Below are 21,306 nucleotides of genomic sequence, written 5' to 3'. Positions count from 1 at the left end.
TCGATAAATATCCGAGTTACAAGAATGCCTGTGAAGGGAGTTTAAATTATAACAATATGGATTGGTCTTCCTTTTTTAAAAATAAGTGTAATTTTATTTAAAAGAAAAAAAATTGTCTACCTTTAAAATCTTGTTAATGATTGTATTATTGGGTAAGCAGTTCCTTCTTGCTTCTTAACAATACATACCACAGGCAGGTACTGGAACCCATCTCTCTTATGTTTAATTACTGTACTTTAATTTGAAATTTTGAATAACTGTATTGGCTTCACATTGTAGTAATGATCCATATGTTTTATTTTTAATTAATCAATTCAATTCAATTTCAGTTGTCTATTCCTTGATAGAGGAAGCGGGATCCTAGTGCTGTCACTAGGTACCCCTGTACAATAACACCAGAAGCATCTGTCAAGTGTCACAAGTATATACAGTATAAATATTAAAAGGGGCTTACTAAAGCCTAAGGAAGGAAGGATATTCCTTTAACACATTATCAATTTTATTTACATAATATCTGGCCAGTATGGGGAGGATCATCATGTCTCCGTCAGGGGGTCGTGGAGTGGTGGTCCAGCAGGCGTCACGGAAGCGTTGTGTGTGGGGACATCTTAGGAGGTAGTGGATAAGGGTGCGGCTGTCATGTCTTCTGCATAATGCACAAGAGCGTTGCTCAGGGGATGCGGGGATACCAATCTCCCAAGCAAAGTCATACCCAATGATGATACCGGCAGCAATCACGTCCCTTTTCCGTGACCCTTTCCCATAGGCATACGAGAGGTCAGGAAGTTTAACGGAGGACATTGTACCAGGTGGGCGGGGAGTCCAGGAGGGGATGGCTGCTTCCCGAGCTTATCTCTGTTTGCGGCAAATTTGTGTCCTAAGCTGTAAAAGTGTTCGAGGAACAACGTAGTCAGGTGTGGCCTTGTTTCAGCCAGTCTTGACAAAGCCATTTGCTGCCTCATTCCCCAAGATACCGACATGACTGGGTATCCATAGGAATGTCACTGGACGGCCTGCATCCTGAAGTGTGGATGTTAACCCTCGTATTCTGAGGATGAGGTCCTTATTTTCCCCTGATCCATATGGAATCCCGTCGAGAGCAGACCTGGAATCGCAGCAGACAAGCAAGGGGCAGAAACCATCTGCTTCTTCCTCAGCGAGAAGGGCAGCAAGGAGGGCTATTAGTTCAACCTGAGTGGAGGATGCCCCGTCAGAAACTCTGAGAGAAAGTTTGATAGGCTCAGGGGCATCAGGACAGAAGATGTAGACACCAGCCCCGGCCCGACCTGTAGCGGGGTCAACAGAGCCATCAGTGTAGAGGACGACCCTACCTGGGAACCAGTGGGCGATCCTGGAGAGGTGGTATTTGCAGAGAATAACAAGGTTCACATGAGATTTCGGGAGCGGTCCACCGAGGGTAATCACTTCAGGTTGAAAATCCAGCCAGGGAGAAGGAGACGAACCAACAGCGGGGGTGACAACAATATCAGGCAGGAGGTCGTGTTCCTGAAGGGCTCGGATGAGTGACTCTCGCCACTGTCTTCTAGATGGAGGTCGGCCTCAGACAGTAGGAGTAAAGTTGGTTTGGACATAGTTGCCCCGAGGATCCGGTAGAATGGACGCGGTAGTTTTTAGGTAAAACTCCTGGACACGATCCTGTAAGGGGGAAAGACCAAGTTCGGTATACAGTATAGAGAAGTAGAGCGTGTCCACTGAGGAGCCCCAAGGATGATACGAGCAGCTTTCCTCTGGATAACTTTGAGACGGTTGACAGCAGTCTGACTAATGTTGACGAGGGCAGGGACGTCGTAGTCGACACAGGAACGGACAAAGGACTTGTACATGGTGAGAAGTACAGGGATGGTGGCACCAAGGGAACCCCTGCACATGGTAGAGAAGGGAGCGAGACGCCGAAAGCATATGTCTCAAAGATAGCGGACTTCAAGGATCTGACAACGTGTGCGAGTTACATACACACCCAGGTATTTTGTCTCATTAACCCAGTCCAAGGGCATTCCTGATAAGAGAAGGGGTGGAGGTACAACACGACCGTGCCACATGGCTTTTGTTTTCGCAGTTGAAAGAAGGAAACCAAGTGAATCACACTCTGGAGACCAGATCAAGGGCTTCCTGCATGCTGAGGTAGTCAGGGGCTTGGAGGAGGACATCGTCGGCATATCCTGAGTGGACAACTTCTGTCGGCCACGGGAGAGATGCAATGGAATGCATGAGAGTGTTAAACAAGGTGGGGCTCAGGACTCCACCTTGAGGGGTGTCGAGGTTCATTTCTTGAACAGGAGATATAGAGCTTTCAACGCGAACCCGGGCCTGACGTCCGGTGAGGTAAGAGGCGATCCATTGAAGAAGTCTCCCTTTAACCCCTAACAGCGCAAGCTCAGCTAAAATGAGGGCAGGCTGAGCCGTATCAAAGGCTTCCTTGATATCAAGGAAGACGGAGATATGGGCAGTCTGATTGCAATAAAAGGAAGCGATGGAGTGTGCTGTGCTGCGATGTTGTATGAAACCATTGAGGGAGTTGTGGAAGGCGACGATGGAGATCCTCTCTATCATCTTGCAAACACAGGAGATAAGACTAATGGGTCGATATTTCCCAGGATCTCCCGGCTTAGGTATGGGGATAATAGTGGCATTTTTCCAGTTAGACGGGAGAACCCCATGTTCATAAGACATATTGTAGAGAGCAAGCAAGGGGCCGTTAGGAGTATTAGTATAGGCGTTGAGGACGGAGTAGGTTATCTGATCATCCCCAGGAGAGGTGTCTTTTCTAGAGCGACGAGCACTGTCAAACTCGAACTGTGTGATGGGATGATAAGTGGGGGCAGGGGAGGTAAGAGCAGCACGAACAACAGGCTCAGACGCATCGATGCGGGCCTGCACTGCCTCCTGCATTGGATCTGGAAGTGCCTCAGGGGAGGAAGCTCGTGCCCAGTCCTCCATTAAAGAGCAGGCAAGGGAGGCGGGGTCAGGGTGGGGAGGAGGCCTCCGTCGAGTACCCCGTATAGCATTAATCCGATTCCAACATAAGAGGACGATGACTGGAACGATAGAGACCCCGTGAAGGATAACCAGTCCGCCTCACGAATCTGACGACGCTCCTGAGTTGCAAAGGAGCACCAGTTTTTGAAGTCTTCCCAGTCCTCTGGAGACCGAGACCTCTCTATGGCAGAGTGGAGATCACGGGTTACTTGCCGGAGATGTCTCATGGCAGGGATACGATACCAGTAGTTGGTGGCACTTCTGGGGTAACGGGGAGGGCGTGGAGGGGTAGCGCGATTGACAGAGTCATACACGGCATCAACAAAATCAGCGCTGTAAGACTCAAGGGACTGTGGGGACAACATAGGAATCTGCCCAGGTAGAAAGGTATTGGGTAAAGGAAGGAACAGCATCTTGTGTGAGACGAAGGCGAGGGGATCGATAAGGAACTGATGTAGGGGCAGAGAAGGAGAGCCTGAGATGGGTAGTAACGACAAGATGGTCACTATACAGAGCAGGCTCGGTGCAGACTGTAGGATGAAAGGAGGTATGACCATTCAATAGTAAGCCAACATCAAGCAAACTATGGGGGAGGCGAGTAGGATCGTCAGGACAAGGAAAGCGAACATCATCATCCCCGTTAAGAAACTGTGAGAGATGTGATCCGTTAAGGGTACATGGCGTGGGATGATCTGGAATAAGAGTGGAATGGCGGGCATTAAAGTCACCAAGAACAATAGTGGGAACCCCATCATGGAGGTCGTGAAGAACCTGGGGTCCAGAGAATCGCTCTTGAAATGAACATTGACTATACGAAGGGTCCGGCCACCAAGACTAAGGGAGACAGAAAGTAATTCAGACGGGGGTCCATGTGAGTCAGGTGAAGGGAGACGAACAGATGGAGTGGTGTTACGCACAAGGGTGAGGAGGCCACGAGCCTGCCCACGGTACTGAGGCAGGGTGTAAACAGTATAGCCAGAGAGGCGGAGTGGAGTAACATCGTCTGTGATGGTTTCCTGAAGTAGAGCAACATCTACTTGATGGGAGAGCACAAACTGGGCGAGGTCTGTCCGGCGAGGTCTAAGTCCCTGGATGTTCTATTGTAAGAAGAGGAGGGAACGGCCTCCGGTGTGAGATGAGTCAGAGGGGCTAGACAGGGCTCCGGAGGAGGTACCAAATTCTGTTGAGGATAATGGAGAGGGAGGAGTGGGAGAGCGAGGGATGGATCCTCCATCTCGGGAGAAGGAAGGAGGCGGGTCACTAGGGCTTGCAAAGTGCGCCCCTGTTGGGTCAGGGTGTCCAGAATGAGTTGTTGTTGCCTCTGCAATGTCGCAATTGTTTTCACAAACGAGTCGAGTTGGGCAGAGAGAAGGTTGATTTGCTTGGAGTGGCGATCCAGACGGAGAGTGATTGTTTCCGTAGAACCAACTTGGTGTACCTGTACAGGATCTGGAGGTGGCGGCAAGGATTGGCAAGGGCCCGACTGGGCAGGTGGTGGTGGTAGGGACGGAGAAGGACGGTGAGGGTTCAGGTGAGCAAGAGGTGGTGGTGCTGGTGAAGGACAGCTGGGGTCCAGGTGGGCAGGAGGTGGTGGTGAATGTGTGGCAGGGCTGGCAACGACCTTGTTCCAAGAACGGTAGGGAGAGGAGAAAGGATGGGTGGTAGGGGTGATAGGGGGATGGTAGAAGAGAGGAGATCAATGGGAAATCCTTGGTGGATGGAAGAGGCGGTGGTGGATAGGAGTGAGGTTGTTTGACAGGGGCTTCATCAGAGATAAGGGCGGTGGTACAAGGTAAGTTTTCCCCTGGCGAGTGCCAGGGTGCTGTGGGCAGTTGGCATTCTAAGCGTGGTGACTGCCATGGCAGTTGACACACCGTGGAATAACTGGGATTTTGTTCTGAATTTTCGATTTGCATTCCACTTTGTCGTGAGGACCTGCACAGAAACCGCAGGCGACCATCCTCATGCACTCCCAGGTGCAGTGTTTCCACGATTGGCAACGACCACAGATTTTCGGGATTCCGATAAATTGGTCGAGAGGACAGTTGTGAATAGATCCTACATTCACCTTCGGAGGTAGGGGGCCCACCCACCAGCCGATGAGTTCGTTGGATGGACATTTGGAAACCGGGTTGATGCGGCGCTCCATGTCTAGTAGTTGTGGGAGAAGAGGGCGAAGATCGTCGATAGGGATCTCCCAGGGTACGTGGCGAACCATTACCTTGGTACGACGAGTTTCTGGGGTGATGGTGGTGAATTTCAGCATCACCTCCCCCTTTGGAGCAGGAAAGCCCACCTGAGTGAGCAGGCATACCGTCTCGTCCATTTGTGTGGTGACTATTACGGACGTAGGACCTCGGCGGAGGCGAAGTGTTGAGTCCTGAAGTGGAGAGCAGTGACGGAAGAACCAGGTCGTCCGTGTGCTCAGAGCCAAGTCCCGAGGAAAGGCGAGACGACGAAGGCGTGACGGGGCAGGGAGACAAAGGGAATCCCCTATCGTCGGCGGAGGGTCGGTCATTGAGCCACATGTAAGCTCATTTGGGGACCCTTATGACGGAAGGAGGCCACCCTATGCAGCCCCAGACGGGGTGCGAGAGGGAGCCGTTGCCCCTGCTGGAGACCCTGACTTCTGAGGTTTCTGCTTCTTTGACTTGTCTTGAAGAAGAAAGTCGTCAGCATCACTGTCACATACTGCCGCCGTCTCCAACGAACGGGAGCGTTTAACGGTGGGCATAGGGCACGTTGGCAACACTGCAGTCAGGTGGAGTGGTAAAGATGTCACTGCTACTTCACACTTCACATTGCGCATGCGCAAACTTGAAAAACTTTGCCCAGAGGGACCGGGTGGTCGGACCAGATGTTTTTATCCCCCAAAAATGACAAAGTCCAAAGGTAAAAAAAAAAAATAGATGCCACTGTGCTGATAATTGGGTCTTACTATAGTTGTCTGCACAGGCTGGGATTACTAGACTCGCTGAATTCGTCAGAAATACGACTTTTAAGGAGCAGTCTTTTGCAGCCTTTGTTGACACTACGGCACACATGCGTGTTCTGTTTAATTAATCTTAACATTTTCTCCCAACTCAGAGAATGAGAATGTGTTTTAGTAGTCATGTTATCTGTATGTCTGTTTGTGAACTTTTTTCTGTAACTATTGATATTAGAAGTATATTATATGTATTGTAGTACGATATGTAAATTGTTGCCACTCAGCAGTGAGGCGTCCTGAGGTGTGTAAAAATGTATTATTTGGGGATTTATTATCATCCTCTATCTGCCTACCCTATCCTACTTTTTGTGTGCTTGCCAGTTTTATCCCAATGGTTGCTAAACACAAAACTGATATTATTGTAAAACATCTATTTTTTTGTTACAGAAATTTTTATTAATTTGTATGTTTTGAACAGTAAAATACTACTGTATTTGTTCTTCCTGGACTCTATAGGATTTAATTCCAAATAGATACATTTTCTTATAGGCTTTGTCAAACATTACTCCTTTACGTAACTACTTCCTGGACCCCAACAACTACAGCCACATTCACCATGCACCGGGCACCCAAGGCCTAGCAATGTTCCCACTCATTAACAGATTTGGGGAACTGGTGCGCAAGTTGTGGAATCCAAGAAACTTCAAGGCTCATGTTTCACCTCATGAAATGCTCCAGGTTAGTACTGTGCTGTAGTGTCTTTGGCAGTGTTGGTAAAGCTTCTTGATTACAGTACTCAAACTCCGCTGCAATTTAATTTATTTTTTCTTTCTGATCTTCATTAAACACATTCCCAATAATCCAGCAAGATGTCCTGTTCAGTCTCTTCTATGCATCCTAATACCTGGACACTAATACCTGCACACTACCACTAATACCTGCACACTACCACTAATACCTACACACTACCACTAATACCTGCACACTACCACTAATACCTGCACACTACCACTAATACCTGCACACTACCACTAATACCTGCACACTACCACTAATACCTACACACTACCACTAATACCTGCACACTACCACTAATACCTGCACACTACCACTAATACCTGCACACTACCACTAATACCTGCACACTACCACTAATACCTGGACACTACCACTAATACCTGCACACTATCACTAATACCTGGACACTACCACTAATACCTACACACTACCACTAATACCTGGCTACTACCACTAATACCTGGCTACTACCACTAATACCTGGACACTTCCACTAATACCTGGAGACTACCACTAATACCTACACACTACCACTAATACCTACACACTACCACTAATACCTACACACTACCACTAATACCTGCACACTACCACTAATACCTGCACACTACTAATACCTGCACTAACTAATACCTCCTCACTACCACTAATACCTGGACACTACCTCTAATACATGCACACTACACTAATACCTACTCACTACCACTAATTTTTTTTTTTTTTTTTTTTTAATGTGGCCTCCAGCCTAGCCAGCCACGCCCACAGCCGCCATTTATTTACCTTAATATTAAATATCCTAATACATAAGAAGCTATCCTATCTGTGTTAAATTAGTTGAGCCGCAGATCTATGCGGCATTCAGTGACTGTAGCCTCATAGTCAATATCTGCAGCAGTTGTCGGAGTAGGGGCAGAAGCTCTCGTTCTCCTGAGGCAGAGCAAAGCCGACCGAAGGAGAGAGAAGGACAGTCGACATCTCATCCAGGCTGTAACATAACTTCTGGGCTGCTGCTTCTGTTCGGAGATCAACTCCGCGAGTCTGGCGTAGAAACATCTTGCACTTGGGCCCATCCCACCAGAGGTTGTGAACACTAGAGGAGTGAAGCTGCCTTGATCAACGTTTTGAATTCTCTCCCCATATGCCCTTCTCTTGTCGTTCTCGTTCCTCCTATGTGCAGCATCGAGAGCTAGGTTACGGTGACATGCGGCCATGGGATCAAAAATCCTGATGTCGAAGAAAGCTCGCTGTCCCCGCGTCCAGAATCCTCGAGCACTGACGCCCACGCGGGCTTCGTTAGATGTGTTTGAAGTCCTGTGTTGGAAGATCTCGCCATCCAATGGAAGGAGGGTCGGTTCTACCATGACGTCCCGGCAGATTTCCTTCAACATATTTGCTATGAGATCCCTTACCTCGTCATGCCTCATGCATATGAAGCCCCCCTTCTTGCACATCATGGCGTGATCGCCATCATAGGAAGAGCCACACACACATTGGGAGGGCAAACCTTCTACTGGCCAACCGTACCTTAGAGCAATGGCATCTGTAAATTCTTGTTTATTATGACTTAAACCATTTGCCCTTATCGGTAACGTAGTTAACCAGTTCGAGGCGCTCACCTCCTGCGCTATAGCTACTTTTTTTTTCAAATTTTCTGGAACCTGCAGCAATCGTTGCTGCAACTTTTCATTTTGGCAGTGCTGTCGATCTGTCGTAATGGACCTACGAATCTTATTTACTTTGCTGGTATCCACTTCCCCTGTTGCATTCTGGGCTATTATGTGGTCCGTGAGGGCTGCCGTGAGCTTGGGTTAATTTTGATCCTCAGTGGCAGCAATCTCCTCTGGATTAGTTAGTCCCATCCCTCCCAGTCTTGGTGGAAGTGCAAGAAGTGCTCTTTCTGCTGGGGTTAAGTCAGGGTGTTTCACTAGTTTGGGAATGAACTTGACACTGATAGCTTCTTCCACTAATACCTGGAAACTACCACTAATACCTGCACACTACCACTAATACCTGCACACTACCAATAATACCTGGACACTACCACTAATACCTGGAGACTACCACTAATACCTACACACTACCACTAATACCTGGACACTAATATCTGCACACTGCCACTAATACCTGGACACTACCACTAATACCTGGAAACTATCACTAATACCTGCACACTACCACTAATACCTGGACACTACCACTAATACCTGGAGACTACCACTAATACCTACTGTACACACTACCACTAATACCTGTGCACTACCACTAATACCTGCACACTACCACTAATACCTACACACTACCACTAATACCTGCACACTACCACTAATACCTACACACTACCACTAATGCCTGCACACTACCACTAATACCTACACACTACCACTAATACCTGCACACTACCACTAATACCTGCACACTACCACACTACCACTAATACCTACCACTAATACCTGCACACTACCACTAATCCCTACACACTACCACTAATACCTGGACACTACCACTAATACCTACACACTACCACTAATACCTGGACACTACCACTAATACCTGCACACTACCACTAATACCTACTCACTACCACTAATACCTGGACACTACCACTAATACCTGCACACTACCACTAATACCTACACACTACCACTAATACCTGGACACTACCACTAATACCTGTACACTACCACTAATACCTGGACACTACCACTAATACCTGCACACTACCACTAATACCTCCTCACTACCACTAATACCTGGACACTACCTCTAATACATGCACACTACCACTAATACCTACTCACTACCACTAATACCTACACACTATCACTAATACCTACACACTACCACTAATACCTGCACACTACCACTAACACCTGGACACTACCACTAATACCTGCACACTACCACTAATACTTGGACACTACCACTAATACCTGCACACTACCACTAATACCTGCACACTACCACTAATACTTGCACACTACCACTAATACCTGGACACTACCACTAATACCTGGACACTACCACTAATACCTGCACACTACCGCTAATTCCTGGACATCAGCAGTCACAGAATTTTGTTGTGTCAAGTAAGAAATTTTAATGTGGCCTATGGGGAGCACTTATCCTGGACATAGCTTGTTCACCACTTTACCTAAGCTTGAGTGTACATGCCCCATGTAAGAATTATTCTCTTAGTCACAGAGAGAAAATGAAATGTTTACAAAAATACCTTTTTGTGACTAGCCACAGTGTGGTCATGAAAATTTATGAAATACAAATTCATGTTCTTAAATTTGAGGGTATTTGGGGGCCTTCATTATACTGTACAATGGGGATGTGTTGCAGAGAAATGTGACGTAGTGAAACGTTTTATAATGACGAATTTTTTCCCATAAGATTGATTGATTGTGGTAATTACATCCCTGGCAATGCAACAGCTTAGGTCATATGCCACAGAATGAAAATAAAGGCTTAAAAGGCTAAAATCAAATAATGCAAGGTATTTTTTTTTTTTTTTTTTTTTTGAGAATAGCCCACCGGGCACAGGTCATCGACCCTTGCGAGGCCTGGGGGCAAAAAATAAAGTAAAAAATTATAAATAGAAAAAAAAAGATTATACTAATCTACACATGAAGATGCGGAAAACTACCTTTTGAAGTGAGACATTGTTTGAGTATGAAAACACAGAAGAAGGCAGAGCATTCCACGGTTTACAGTGAGTTCTGCTATAGGCGTGTTTTGATAAATTTGCTCTCTTATGATTTATGAATTGAACAATATTTGTATATTGTGACGCTTGTTTGCTATAACGCGATTTTTTGCTTACTATTTCTCCAATTTTGTGGTATTAACTGTGAATATGGTAAAGAAGAATATCTCCAAAAGCATTCTGATGATAGAATTCGGTGATTATCGTAAAAGAAAGGATATAACACTTGAAGAGAAGCTCGATGTTATCAACCTCAAAATCACCCTTCTCCCCATCAAGTTACATTCATATTTTTTCAAGGTAAAGTGTTAAATTTACTGTATGATTTCATTATTGAATATGAATGTAACATTTATTTAGACTGTGCTATCCTTTGTGTTAGGCTAACTACTAAATTTTTTCGATTTCGAGTAATCTGCACCTAACCCTATTTTCTCCATAAGCCCTGTTATTTCTATTACGCGATTTTCTATAACACGATATTTTACAAGAACACAATTATCGCGTTATAGCAGAACTACCTGTATCTGTGTGAGGAAAGAAGAGTGTACTATAATGGGTTATTCTAGTGTGACCGACATTCGCAGAGAAATGGTGGGCACCGCTGGGAAGACAAGATTTACGAGCCCGCGCGGCCCGATACACAGGATGCCAAATCCACCGAACATTGCCCATTAAAACGAGAGAGAGTGAAGCAACATTGCGGCAAAGAAGTTAGATTGTCGACTAAGGAGGAGGTTAATAAAAGGCGAAATACCTTTGATTCCATCCTATCTAACTGTTGGACAGAAAGAAGAGCCACCCCAGATATGAGAGCAGTACTCAAGTTAGGATGAATGAATCCCTTATATACTTGGAGCAACTTCTCAGGACTGAAGTAGCTCGGCATCTGTACAGTAAACGATGGATATAACACGAGATCACGTTCAAGAGTGAGCTTTAAGAAGCTGAATTCACACTAAATCGAAGTGTTGTGTCAATGGAATAATTTAGTTTGGTGCCAGAAAACTAAAAGTACTAAAAGACTGAGTCTGCAGATGCACCTCAGCCATCTCTAGAATAAACAAAACATTGTTTTTGTAGTATTATGTTAAAAACAAACACTCATAAATCAACACATCTAAAATTATGGGAATGAAATGGTCTGTTTACTAGCGATCAGCTGATGGGGGGGGGGGGGGAGTTGATATGTTTGACAGTTGATGCCAAGGTCTAGTGCTTATTTATTTATCTGCCCTTAAAAGTGACTTTAAGTTTTTCTCTTATAAAATGTCACTGAATTGACATGGGAGAATATAATTAACATTGCTGGAATTCATGTAAGATAGTGATTAATTTGAATATAAACATACTATAGCTCGCATTAGACTTACAAATTTTAGTTCCAATTTAAGAATTTTATTACAGAGAGCAAAAATTTTTATCTATGGGGCAAAAATATATGTCGTTTATATTAAAATTATTCACCGTCTTGCAAGGATTCCAGCAATACAAATTATATTCTCCTAACTTTAGTCTGTGATATTATATAAGATAAAAACTTTAAGCCTAAAACACCAAACTCTGCTGGGAAGATGGGGGGGAGGAAGGTGACAGTGACATGTTTGACAGTTGGTGCCGAAGGTCTAGTGAAGTATTTATTTATGTCCTTTAGTTTGAGTTTATGTTTTTTGCTTATAAAATGGCACAGAAGTGACCAGGGAGAATATAATTTACATTGCTGGAATTCTTATAAGATAGTGATTACAATGGTCTCTCGATTAATGAACACAATTCGTTCCAGAAGGTTGTTCATTAACCGAAACCAGTGTTTCAATGGGATTTTGGGTAATTGGTTCCAGCTCACTGAAAATTACATACAAAGTAAAAAAAATGCAGTAAAGTACACTTACTTTGAGGTGTGTATTTAGAAGGCTCCTCGTTGATGATGATGATGTGAATTTGAAGTGGGAGGTGGAGGAGGAGAAGGGAGAAGAGAAGGAAGTGGGGGTGGAGGAGAAGCATTTTACGTTCTTGGAAGGCGAGACACCTTCCATAAATATGTCAGGAACCTCTGGACTGACAGATTCTCCAACAGGAAAATCCTCTCTCCTTTTTGAAGTGGAAGGCTTAGGGGTAGCATCTTTCTCCCGTTGCCTTTTAGTGAAGAAACTGTCAATTTTGGGTTGTGGGGCATATCTCCTCCTCATCGTTAACTGATTTTTGAAGAAGTAGACCACTTTGTCCTCAACATTACACGAAATAGGTTCTGTTGTTTCCACTTCAGGGTGCCTGGAAGCCAGTTTCCTGAACATCTCCGGTGGTGAACAACATCTTTTAAATCGGAAGAAGACATATGGTCATCACTTTCCTTTTCCTCCTCACCACTGTCAGTTTCTAACATCACATCCAGTTGCTTCAAGTCTTCAGGAGTAAGTTCCTGCTCATGAGACAATACAAGCTCTTCCACATCATCATCCTCGACTTCGAGTCCCATTGACTGACCAATGGACACAATCTCCTTGTCCAACTCCGCTTCTTCATCAAATCCCTCAAAATCATGGACTGCTGATGGCCACAGTGCTTTCCATACAGAATCCAGGGATCTAATGGAGACTTCTTGCCATGATGACGCAATCAATTTTACAGCCTCCAGGATGTTGAATTGTGTCATCCAGAACTGTGCCAGTGTTAGTTCAGGATCAGTGGAAGTTGCCTGATGACACCTTCTGAACATTTTCTTCATGTACAACTTCTTGAAGTTGCTGATTACATTCCGGCCTATTGGCTGAGTGCTTGGGGGCAAACACAACACTTTGACAAAGTCAAATCTAACCTCCAAAGTGCTGGTAAGTTCAGGGTCATGGCCAGGGGCATAATCCAGTAGGAGAAGAGCCTGTAAAGGGAGTTTATTGGTGGTTAGGTAGCTCTTCACAGAAGGGCAAAGCACCTCAACAGCCCATTCATTAAAGAGCTGTTTTGTTACCCATGCCTTACGGTTGGACTTCCAATAAACTCCAAGTTGTCCTCTTACCACCTTTTGTTGCTTAAACACCCTGGGATTTTCAGAGTGGTAGACAAGCATTGGCTTCAGTCGGCAATCCCCTGAAACATTGGCACCAAACAATAGAGTGAGACAGTCCTTCATGGGTTTATGCCCAGGTAAAGAGGCTTCATCTCTGGTGATGAATGTCCTTTTGGGCATTTTCTTCCAGAACAACCCAGTTTCGTCCACATTGAACACTTGGTGTGGAAGATGATTTTCTTCCTCCACCAGTTTCTTAAACTCCACTACAAATTTTGATGCTCTTTTTTTATCTGCACTGGCAGCTTCACCATGCCTAACAACACTAAAAATGTCACTTCTTTTCTTAAATTTTTCAAACCAGCCCTTGCTGGCCCTAAACTCTGCAAACTCTGTGCCAGAAGAACTAGGTTGCTCTTCCTTCAATTGTTCGTAAATTTCCCTGGCTCCTTCACAAATAAATTCAGTCGAAATTGAATCTCCTTTCATTTGTTTTTCCTTAATCCAAATGAGAAGTAACCTCCCTTTTTCTGAAATTTAGGATCTACCTCTAAACACTCTGGTAGATTTGTCTCTCACTTTCACTTCCTTAAACTTGTCTTTCTGCGAAAGAATTGTCGAAATAGTTGATGCCGACATGTCATATTCTTTACTAAGCACATTTGTTCTTATGCCTTCTTCATGTTTCTTAATGATTTCCTGTTTCACCTGGATTGAAATCGCCTTTCTAGATTTCTTTGGACCCATGCTGGATTCAATAACAATTTCACCACTAAAATTTTTAGTTTAATTGCTGTAATTAAATATTATTTTTTTTAAATCAACACTGCACTGCGCTATATATTATCAATATGTTAAATAAATTTCAGAATGACCAATAATTGTACTGTAAAAACGTAAAAATAGTTTATGTTCAAGAGAGCCACAAGCAAGATGTTACCTCCACTGAACAGAGATACAAACAGACGCCTTGGTGGGCGAGTGAAGTGGCTGATGGGCGCACCAAAAACTAGTTCCCTGTACTGCAATTATGTTGAATAAGTGTTAAAATGACTAATAATTTTCATATAAAACTTGGAAAAATATTTAACAGCACAACCTTCTTGGTATTTACTCAAATGGGAACGAATATAAGCCCTAGAACTGATTATTGTATTGGCGGACTAATCTTCCCACTGCTGAGCAAGCGAAAACATGTTGACATGTTTTCGTAAGAATTTCGTTAACCGAAATTTTGTTCGTAAACCGAAATGAAGATTCTTATGGAAGGTAATTCGTTAACCGAGGGACCACTGTACTTTGAATATAAACATGCTATAGTTTGCACAAGACAAAAATTTTAGTTATCATTTAGTACATTATTTTGAGTACATGTACAGTACAGCTTTGCCCTTAGGACAGTGTAGCATGCCCAGAGAAACATGAGGCGCAAAATTTTAATTATGATGCGTCAGATTGACTCGCTCAAAATAGGAAAGATTCGCTTTAAATTAAAACATTGTCCTTATATGTGGGTGTCGCTTTAAATCGATAATCTTAAATTGAATCGCTTTAAATCAACATTCTACTGTACAGCATTCCCAGTTTTCAGGAGGCAGCTTTAGCAATGTTGAGGATGTGTGGCTTCCATGATTTATTAGAGGAAATAGTGAGGCCTAGCATATCTATTTTAGAACTTGTCAGAAATATGATTGGTGGGAGATCATTTAATTTGTAAAGTGTAATTGGTAAATACTGAGTTTTATTACTACGTATTGAATTTTACCAAGTTTCTACCTCCCCATTTGGAGATGCTGCACAGATCCACATTGATAGATGTAATGATATCAGCTCTAGAAACAGATCTAGTTTGAGAATTAGGAGGAAGGGAAAATAACATAGAACTTTCATGAAAACCATTATAAATTATTAGATAAAAAGAATTAATGTAATTATGGGTACAGAATATGTGTTCCAGCATATACAGTAATCCCCCTTGAAAGCTCAGGATGTGTTTCTAGGGAGAGAGCTCTTGGTACTGTACTGTACTGAACTGTAAACCCTTGCTATTCTTGGGTTTGCAATTCGTGATTTTGACTATTCACGGTAAGCAGATGGTGGCTAGCTTACAAGCCTGCCTGCAGCGCAGCAAGTCACCCCCACGTGTCTGCAGCATCGTCTCTCACTCCTCTCCCTTTATTTTTGCTTGGCCATTGCCTGCGACACAACATCTCTTGTGTTGTACTGAAATCTTTAGTGTTTCTGTGTGAAATGGTCTCTAAAAGACTGCCGAGTGTCAGTGCTAGTGATGCTATTGGAGTGAAACGTTTAGAGACCTCAAAGCCAAGAGGAAACAACTACCAATCACAATGTTTTTCAAGAAAGAACTAGCCGCTCGCCCAGCTGATCCATCTCCTTCACCTTCTTGGTCAGCTCTTACCACCGCTCCACCAACAGCCTCTCAACCAACTGATGATCTCCCTATGCTTCAGTAACCAGATTTAATTTTACTGTACAGTACACTTCATTAAGATCCTAACTTCCACATACAAAGGAGAGTAATATTGGTAAATTAAGTTTCTCATACAGTGAGTTCTGCTATAACGCGTGTTTTGATAACGCGAATTTGCTCTAACGCGATTTATGAATTAGGAACAATATTTGTATAACGCGAACGCTTGTTTGCTATAACGCGATTTTTGCTTACTATTTCTCCAATTTTGTGGTATTAACTGTGAATATGGTAAAGAAGAATATCTCCAAGAAGCGTTCTGGTGATAGAATTCCCGGTGATGATCGTAAAAGAAAGGATATAACACTTGAAGAGAAGCTCGATGTTATCAACCTCAAAATCACCCTTCTCCCCCATCAAGTTACATTCATATTTTGTCAAGGTAAAGTATTACATTTACTGTATGATTTCATTATTAGATATGAATGTAACATTTATTTAGACTGTGCTATCCTTTGTGTTAGGCTAACTACTAAATTTTTTCGATTTCGAGTAATCTGCACCTAACCCTATTTTCTCCCTAAGCCCTGTTATTTCTATTACGCGATTTTCTATAACACGATATTTTACAAGAACACAATTATCGCGTTATAGCAGAACTACCTGTACACAATACAGAGGTCCCTCGGTTAACGAACGGTTCGATTAACAAAATTCGGTTAATGAATTACCTCCCATAAGGATCTTCAATTCGGTTAACAAACAAAACTTGGATTAGCAAAATCCTTACGAACAACACGTTTTGTTGTGAGCATCAGCTGATCAGCTGATGGGCTAGTCTGCCAATTCAGTAATCTGTTCTATGTTTACATTCGTTTCCAGTGGAGTAAATATCAAGAAAGTTGTGCTCTTTAATATTTTTGCATTTTTTATATTAAAATTATCACTAATTTTAAAATTTAGTTAACATTGATAATATATATTCTTTTCAGGGAACTAGTTTTTTGTGCACCCATCAGCTGCTTGACTCAGCCACCAGGCGTCAGTTTGGCTTTGTTGACAGTGGAGTGAACATCTATTTTGTTGGTGTCTTGAATATTTTTGCATTTTTACATTGAAATTATTGGTCATTCTGAAATTTAGTTAACATATTGATAATATACAGCACAGTGCAGTGTTGATTTAAATAAAATAATCTTGAATTACACCTAAAATTTTATTGGTGAACTCATGGAATCAAGCATGAGTTCCCTGAAAGGTGATTTCTCCTCCATCCCCACTTCCTTCTCTTCTCACATCTCCTCCATCCCCACTTCTAATTCCCATCATCATCATCAACCTTCTACATACACACCTCAAAGTAAGTGTATTTTACTGCATTTTTTTTTACTTTTTATGTACTATTCGGTGAGCTGGAACCAATTACCCAATATCCCATTGAAACAATGGTTTCGGTTAACAAAAATTTTCGGTTAACGAACGACCCTCTTGAACGAATTGTGATCGTTAACCGAGGGACCACTGTATAGGTATACAGTAGAGCATTAAGGTACAGGTAGTATAAGTTGATATTTGCATTTTGCCAATTTGTGCCATTTCTTGGAACATATCCCCTGCAAATAACACGAGTTTACTGCACTGTACTGCACTGTACTACATTGCACTGCACTGTACTACACTGCACTGTACTACACTGCACTGTACTGTTCTGCACTGTACTGTATTGTACTGCACTGTACTGCACTGTACTGTACTACACTGCACTGTACTGTACTACACTGCACTGTACTGTTCTGCACTGTACTGCACTGTACTGTATTGTACTGCACTATACTGCACTGTACTGCACTGTATTGTACTGTTCTGCACTGTACTGTATTGTACTGTACTGTTCTGCATTGTACTGTACTGCACTGTACTGTACTGTACTGTTCTACACTGTACTGCACTGTATTGTACTGTACTGCACTGTACTGCACTGTACTGCACTGTATTGTACTGTTCTGCACTGTACTGTATTGTACTGTACTGTTCTGCACTGTACTGTACTGCACTGTACTGTTCTGCACTGCACTGCACTGTACTGTACTACACTGCACTGTACTGTACTACACTGCACTGTACTGTTCTGCACTGTACTGCACTGTACTGTATTGTACTGCACTATACTGCACTGTACTGCACTGTATTGTACTGTTCTGCACTGTACTGTATTGTACTGTACTGTTCTGCACTGTACTGTACTGCACTGTACTGTACTGTACTGTACTGTTCTACACTGTACTGCACTGTATTGTACTGTACTGCACTGTACTGCACTGTACTGCACTGTATTGTACTGTTCTGCACTGTACTGTTCTTTCACTGCATTGCACCGTATTGTTCGTACCGTACTTGCACGGTACTGCACTGGGTAATTGTATTTACTGTACTGCACTGTATTGCGTACTGTTCTGCACTACTGTACTGCACTGTACTGCACTGTACTGCACTGGTATTTTACTGTACTACACTGTATTGTACTGTATTGTATCAAGACTGGTATTTTACTGTAATTGCATCAGTATTGTACTGTTCTGCACTACTGTACTGTACTGTACTGTTCTGCATCACTGTATTGTACTTCACCGCACTGTATTTCCATTGTACTGCACTGTATTGGTACCGGTTCTGGCACTACTGTACTGCACTGGTACCGTACTGGTACCGTTCTCTGCACTACTGTACTGCACTGTACTGCACCGCACCGCACCGCACCGGTATTTTACTGTACTGCACTGTACCGTACTGTTCTGCACTGCATTGTATTGGTACTTGTACTGCACCAGACACTGCACTGCGTTGTACTGCACTGTATTGTACCGCACTGCACCACATTGCACTGCACCGGTACCGCACCGCACCATACCGTGTTGCACTGCATTGTACCGTTTCGCACTGGTATTGTACTGTACTGCAATGTAAAGTACCGCATGCATACCGCACCGTAAGTACTGCACTGTACTGCACTGTATTGTACTATACTGCACTGTACTGCACTGCACTGTATTGTATTTTACTGCACTTTATTGTACTGTACTGCACTGTACTGTACTGCACTGAGCTGTATTGTACTGTACTGCACCGAACTGTATTGTACTGTACTGCACTGCACTGTATTGTACTGTACTGCACTGTACTGTACTGTATTGTACTGTACTGCACTGTATTGTACTGCACTGTACTGTGCTGTATTGCACTGTATTGTACTCTACTGCCCTGCACTGTATTGCACTGTACTGCACTGCACTGCACTGTATTGTACTGCACTGTATTGTACTATACTGCACTGTATTGTACTGTACTGCACTGCACTGTACTGCTCTGTATTGTACTGTACTGCACTGTGCTGTACTGCACTGTACTGCACTGTATTGCACTGTACTGTGCTGTATTGTACTGTACTGCACTGTATTGTACTACACTGTATTGTATTGTACTGTACTGCACTGTATTTTATTGTACTGCACTGTATTGTACTGTACTGCACTGCACTGTATTGTTCTGCACTGTACTGTATTGTACTGTACTGCACTGCACTGTATTGTACTGCTGCACTGCACTGTATTGCACTGTACTGCACTGTATTGTACTGTACTACACTGTACTGCACTGTATTGGACTGTGCTGCACTGTACTGCACTGTATTGTACTGCACTGTACTGCCCTGTACTGTACTGCACTGCACTTGTATTGTACTGTATTGCACTGTACTGGATTGTACTGCACTGTATTGTATTGCACTGTATTGCACTGTACTGCACTGCACTGTATTATACTGTACTGCTCTGTACTGCACTGCACTGTACTACACTACACTGTGCTGCACTGCATTTACTGTACTGCATTGCACTGTATTGTACTGCACTATACTGTATTGTACTGTACTGCATTGTACTGTACTGCATTGTACTGCACTGCATTGTACTGCACTATACTGTATTGTACTGTACTGCATTGTACTGCATTGCATTGTACTGTACTGCACTGCACAGTACTGTACTGTACTGTACAAATAAACTCTGTTAGCTGGAATCCCCGGTCCCTGGAACTCTCCAATAGCCAGAACAATTCTGGGAAAACTTATTTCTTTCCGGTTCTGTGAACAGGTTTCAGGAGATGAAAATCAGGCGAATTTTTCAGAAAAGTTCCTAGAAAATATCCCCAAACCTCTCTTTTTTTTAGGTCTAAGAACATGTTTTCTGTCAGTTCCGAAATATTTCATCATGTTCCAAAGTGTCTCCACATGCCAGGTCCATGGGTGGCTTAGGTGATTGGTTCACTTAGTTCATAATTTATTGCCATTGTAGAAGGTTGGTCCCTCACTAACTGCTGTTTTTGCATACAATTTTTGTTGTGCAGTGTGGTACAATTGGTACGTTACTGAACCAGGACACAATGACCTAAGAATACAGTGTTAAGACATAAAAAATGATTACAGTTATGTATACTGTACTGTACATTCAGAAGATTGCCTACTATAGTGGTGGTGGTTGTAAGTGTTGGTGATTGTGAGTGGTGGTGGTAAGTGTTAGTGGTGGTGAGTGTTGGTGATTGTGAGTGGTGGTGGTGAGTGTTAGTGGTTGTAAGTGTTGGTGATTGTGAGTGGTGGTGGTAAGTGTTAGTGGTGGTGAGTGTTGGTGATTGTGAGTGGTGGTGGTGAGTGTTGGTGGTGGTGAGTGTTGGTGATTGTGAGTGCTGGTGGTGGTGGTAAGTGTTAGTGTGGTGGTGAGTGTTGGTGATTGTGAGTGGTGGTGGTGAGTGTTAGTGGTTGTAAGTGTTGGTGATTGTGAGTGGTGGTGGTAAGTGTTAGTGGTGGTGAGTGTTGGTGATTGTGAGTGGTGGTGGTGAGTGTTGGTGGTGGTGAGTGTTGGTGATTGTGAGTGCTGGTGGTGGTGGTGAGTATTGTTGTTGGTGGTGATGAGTGTTGGAGTGTTAGTAGTGTGCGAGTGTTGGAGATTGTTGGTGGTGATGAGTATTGTTGGTGGCGATGGTATTGTTGGTGGTGGTGATGAGTATTGTGTTGGTGGTGGTGAGTGTTGGAGATTGTTAGTGGTGATGGTGTTGGAGATTGTTGGTGGTGATGGTATTGTTGGTGGCGATAGTGTGTTGGTGGTGGCGAGTGTTGGTGGTGGTGGTGTTGGAGATTGTTGGTGGTGATGAGTGTTGGTGGTGGTGGTGGTGGAGTGTTGGAGTGTTGGTGGTGATGAGTATTGTTGGTGTGATGGTATTGTTGGTGGTGGTGGTGGCGAGTGTTGGTGGTGGTGAGTGTTGTTGGTGGTGGAGAGTGTTGGTGGTGGTGAGTATTGTTGTTGGTGGTGGTGGAGGGTTGGTGGTGGTAGTGTTGTTGTTGGTGGGGTTGTTGTTGGTGGAGTGTTGGTGGTGGTGAGTGTTGGTGG

The 21,306-nt window shown here is 43.7% G+C and overlaps 1 protein-coding gene across 2 annotated transcripts in view; it reads left to right on the top strand.

Moving 5' to 3' along the window:
- Positions 1–21,306, top strand: part of LOC121877255 (U4/U6.U5 tri-snRNP-associated protein 2-like) — a 163,590-nt gene that overhangs the window by 63,889 nt on the left and 78,395 nt on the right. For both annotated transcript variants that reach the window (XM_042382906.1, XM_042382907.1), the window contains exon 5: positions 6,476–6,664. In XM_042382906.1, coding sequence (XP_042238840.1) covers positions 6,476–6,664 — 189 coding nt within the window. The remainder of the gene's footprint in view (positions 1–6,475; positions 6,665–21,306) is intronic.

This window comes from Homarus americanus, unplaced genomic scaffold, assembly GCF_018991925.1.
Source record: "Homarus americanus isolate GMGI-L3 unplaced genomic scaffold, GMGI_Hamer_2.0 scaffold367, whole genome shotgun sequence".
Taxonomy (NCBI): Eukaryota; Metazoa; Arthropoda; class Malacostraca; order Decapoda; family Nephropidae; genus Homarus; species Homarus americanus.
This window is presented reverse-complemented; position numbering and strand designations above follow the sequence as displayed.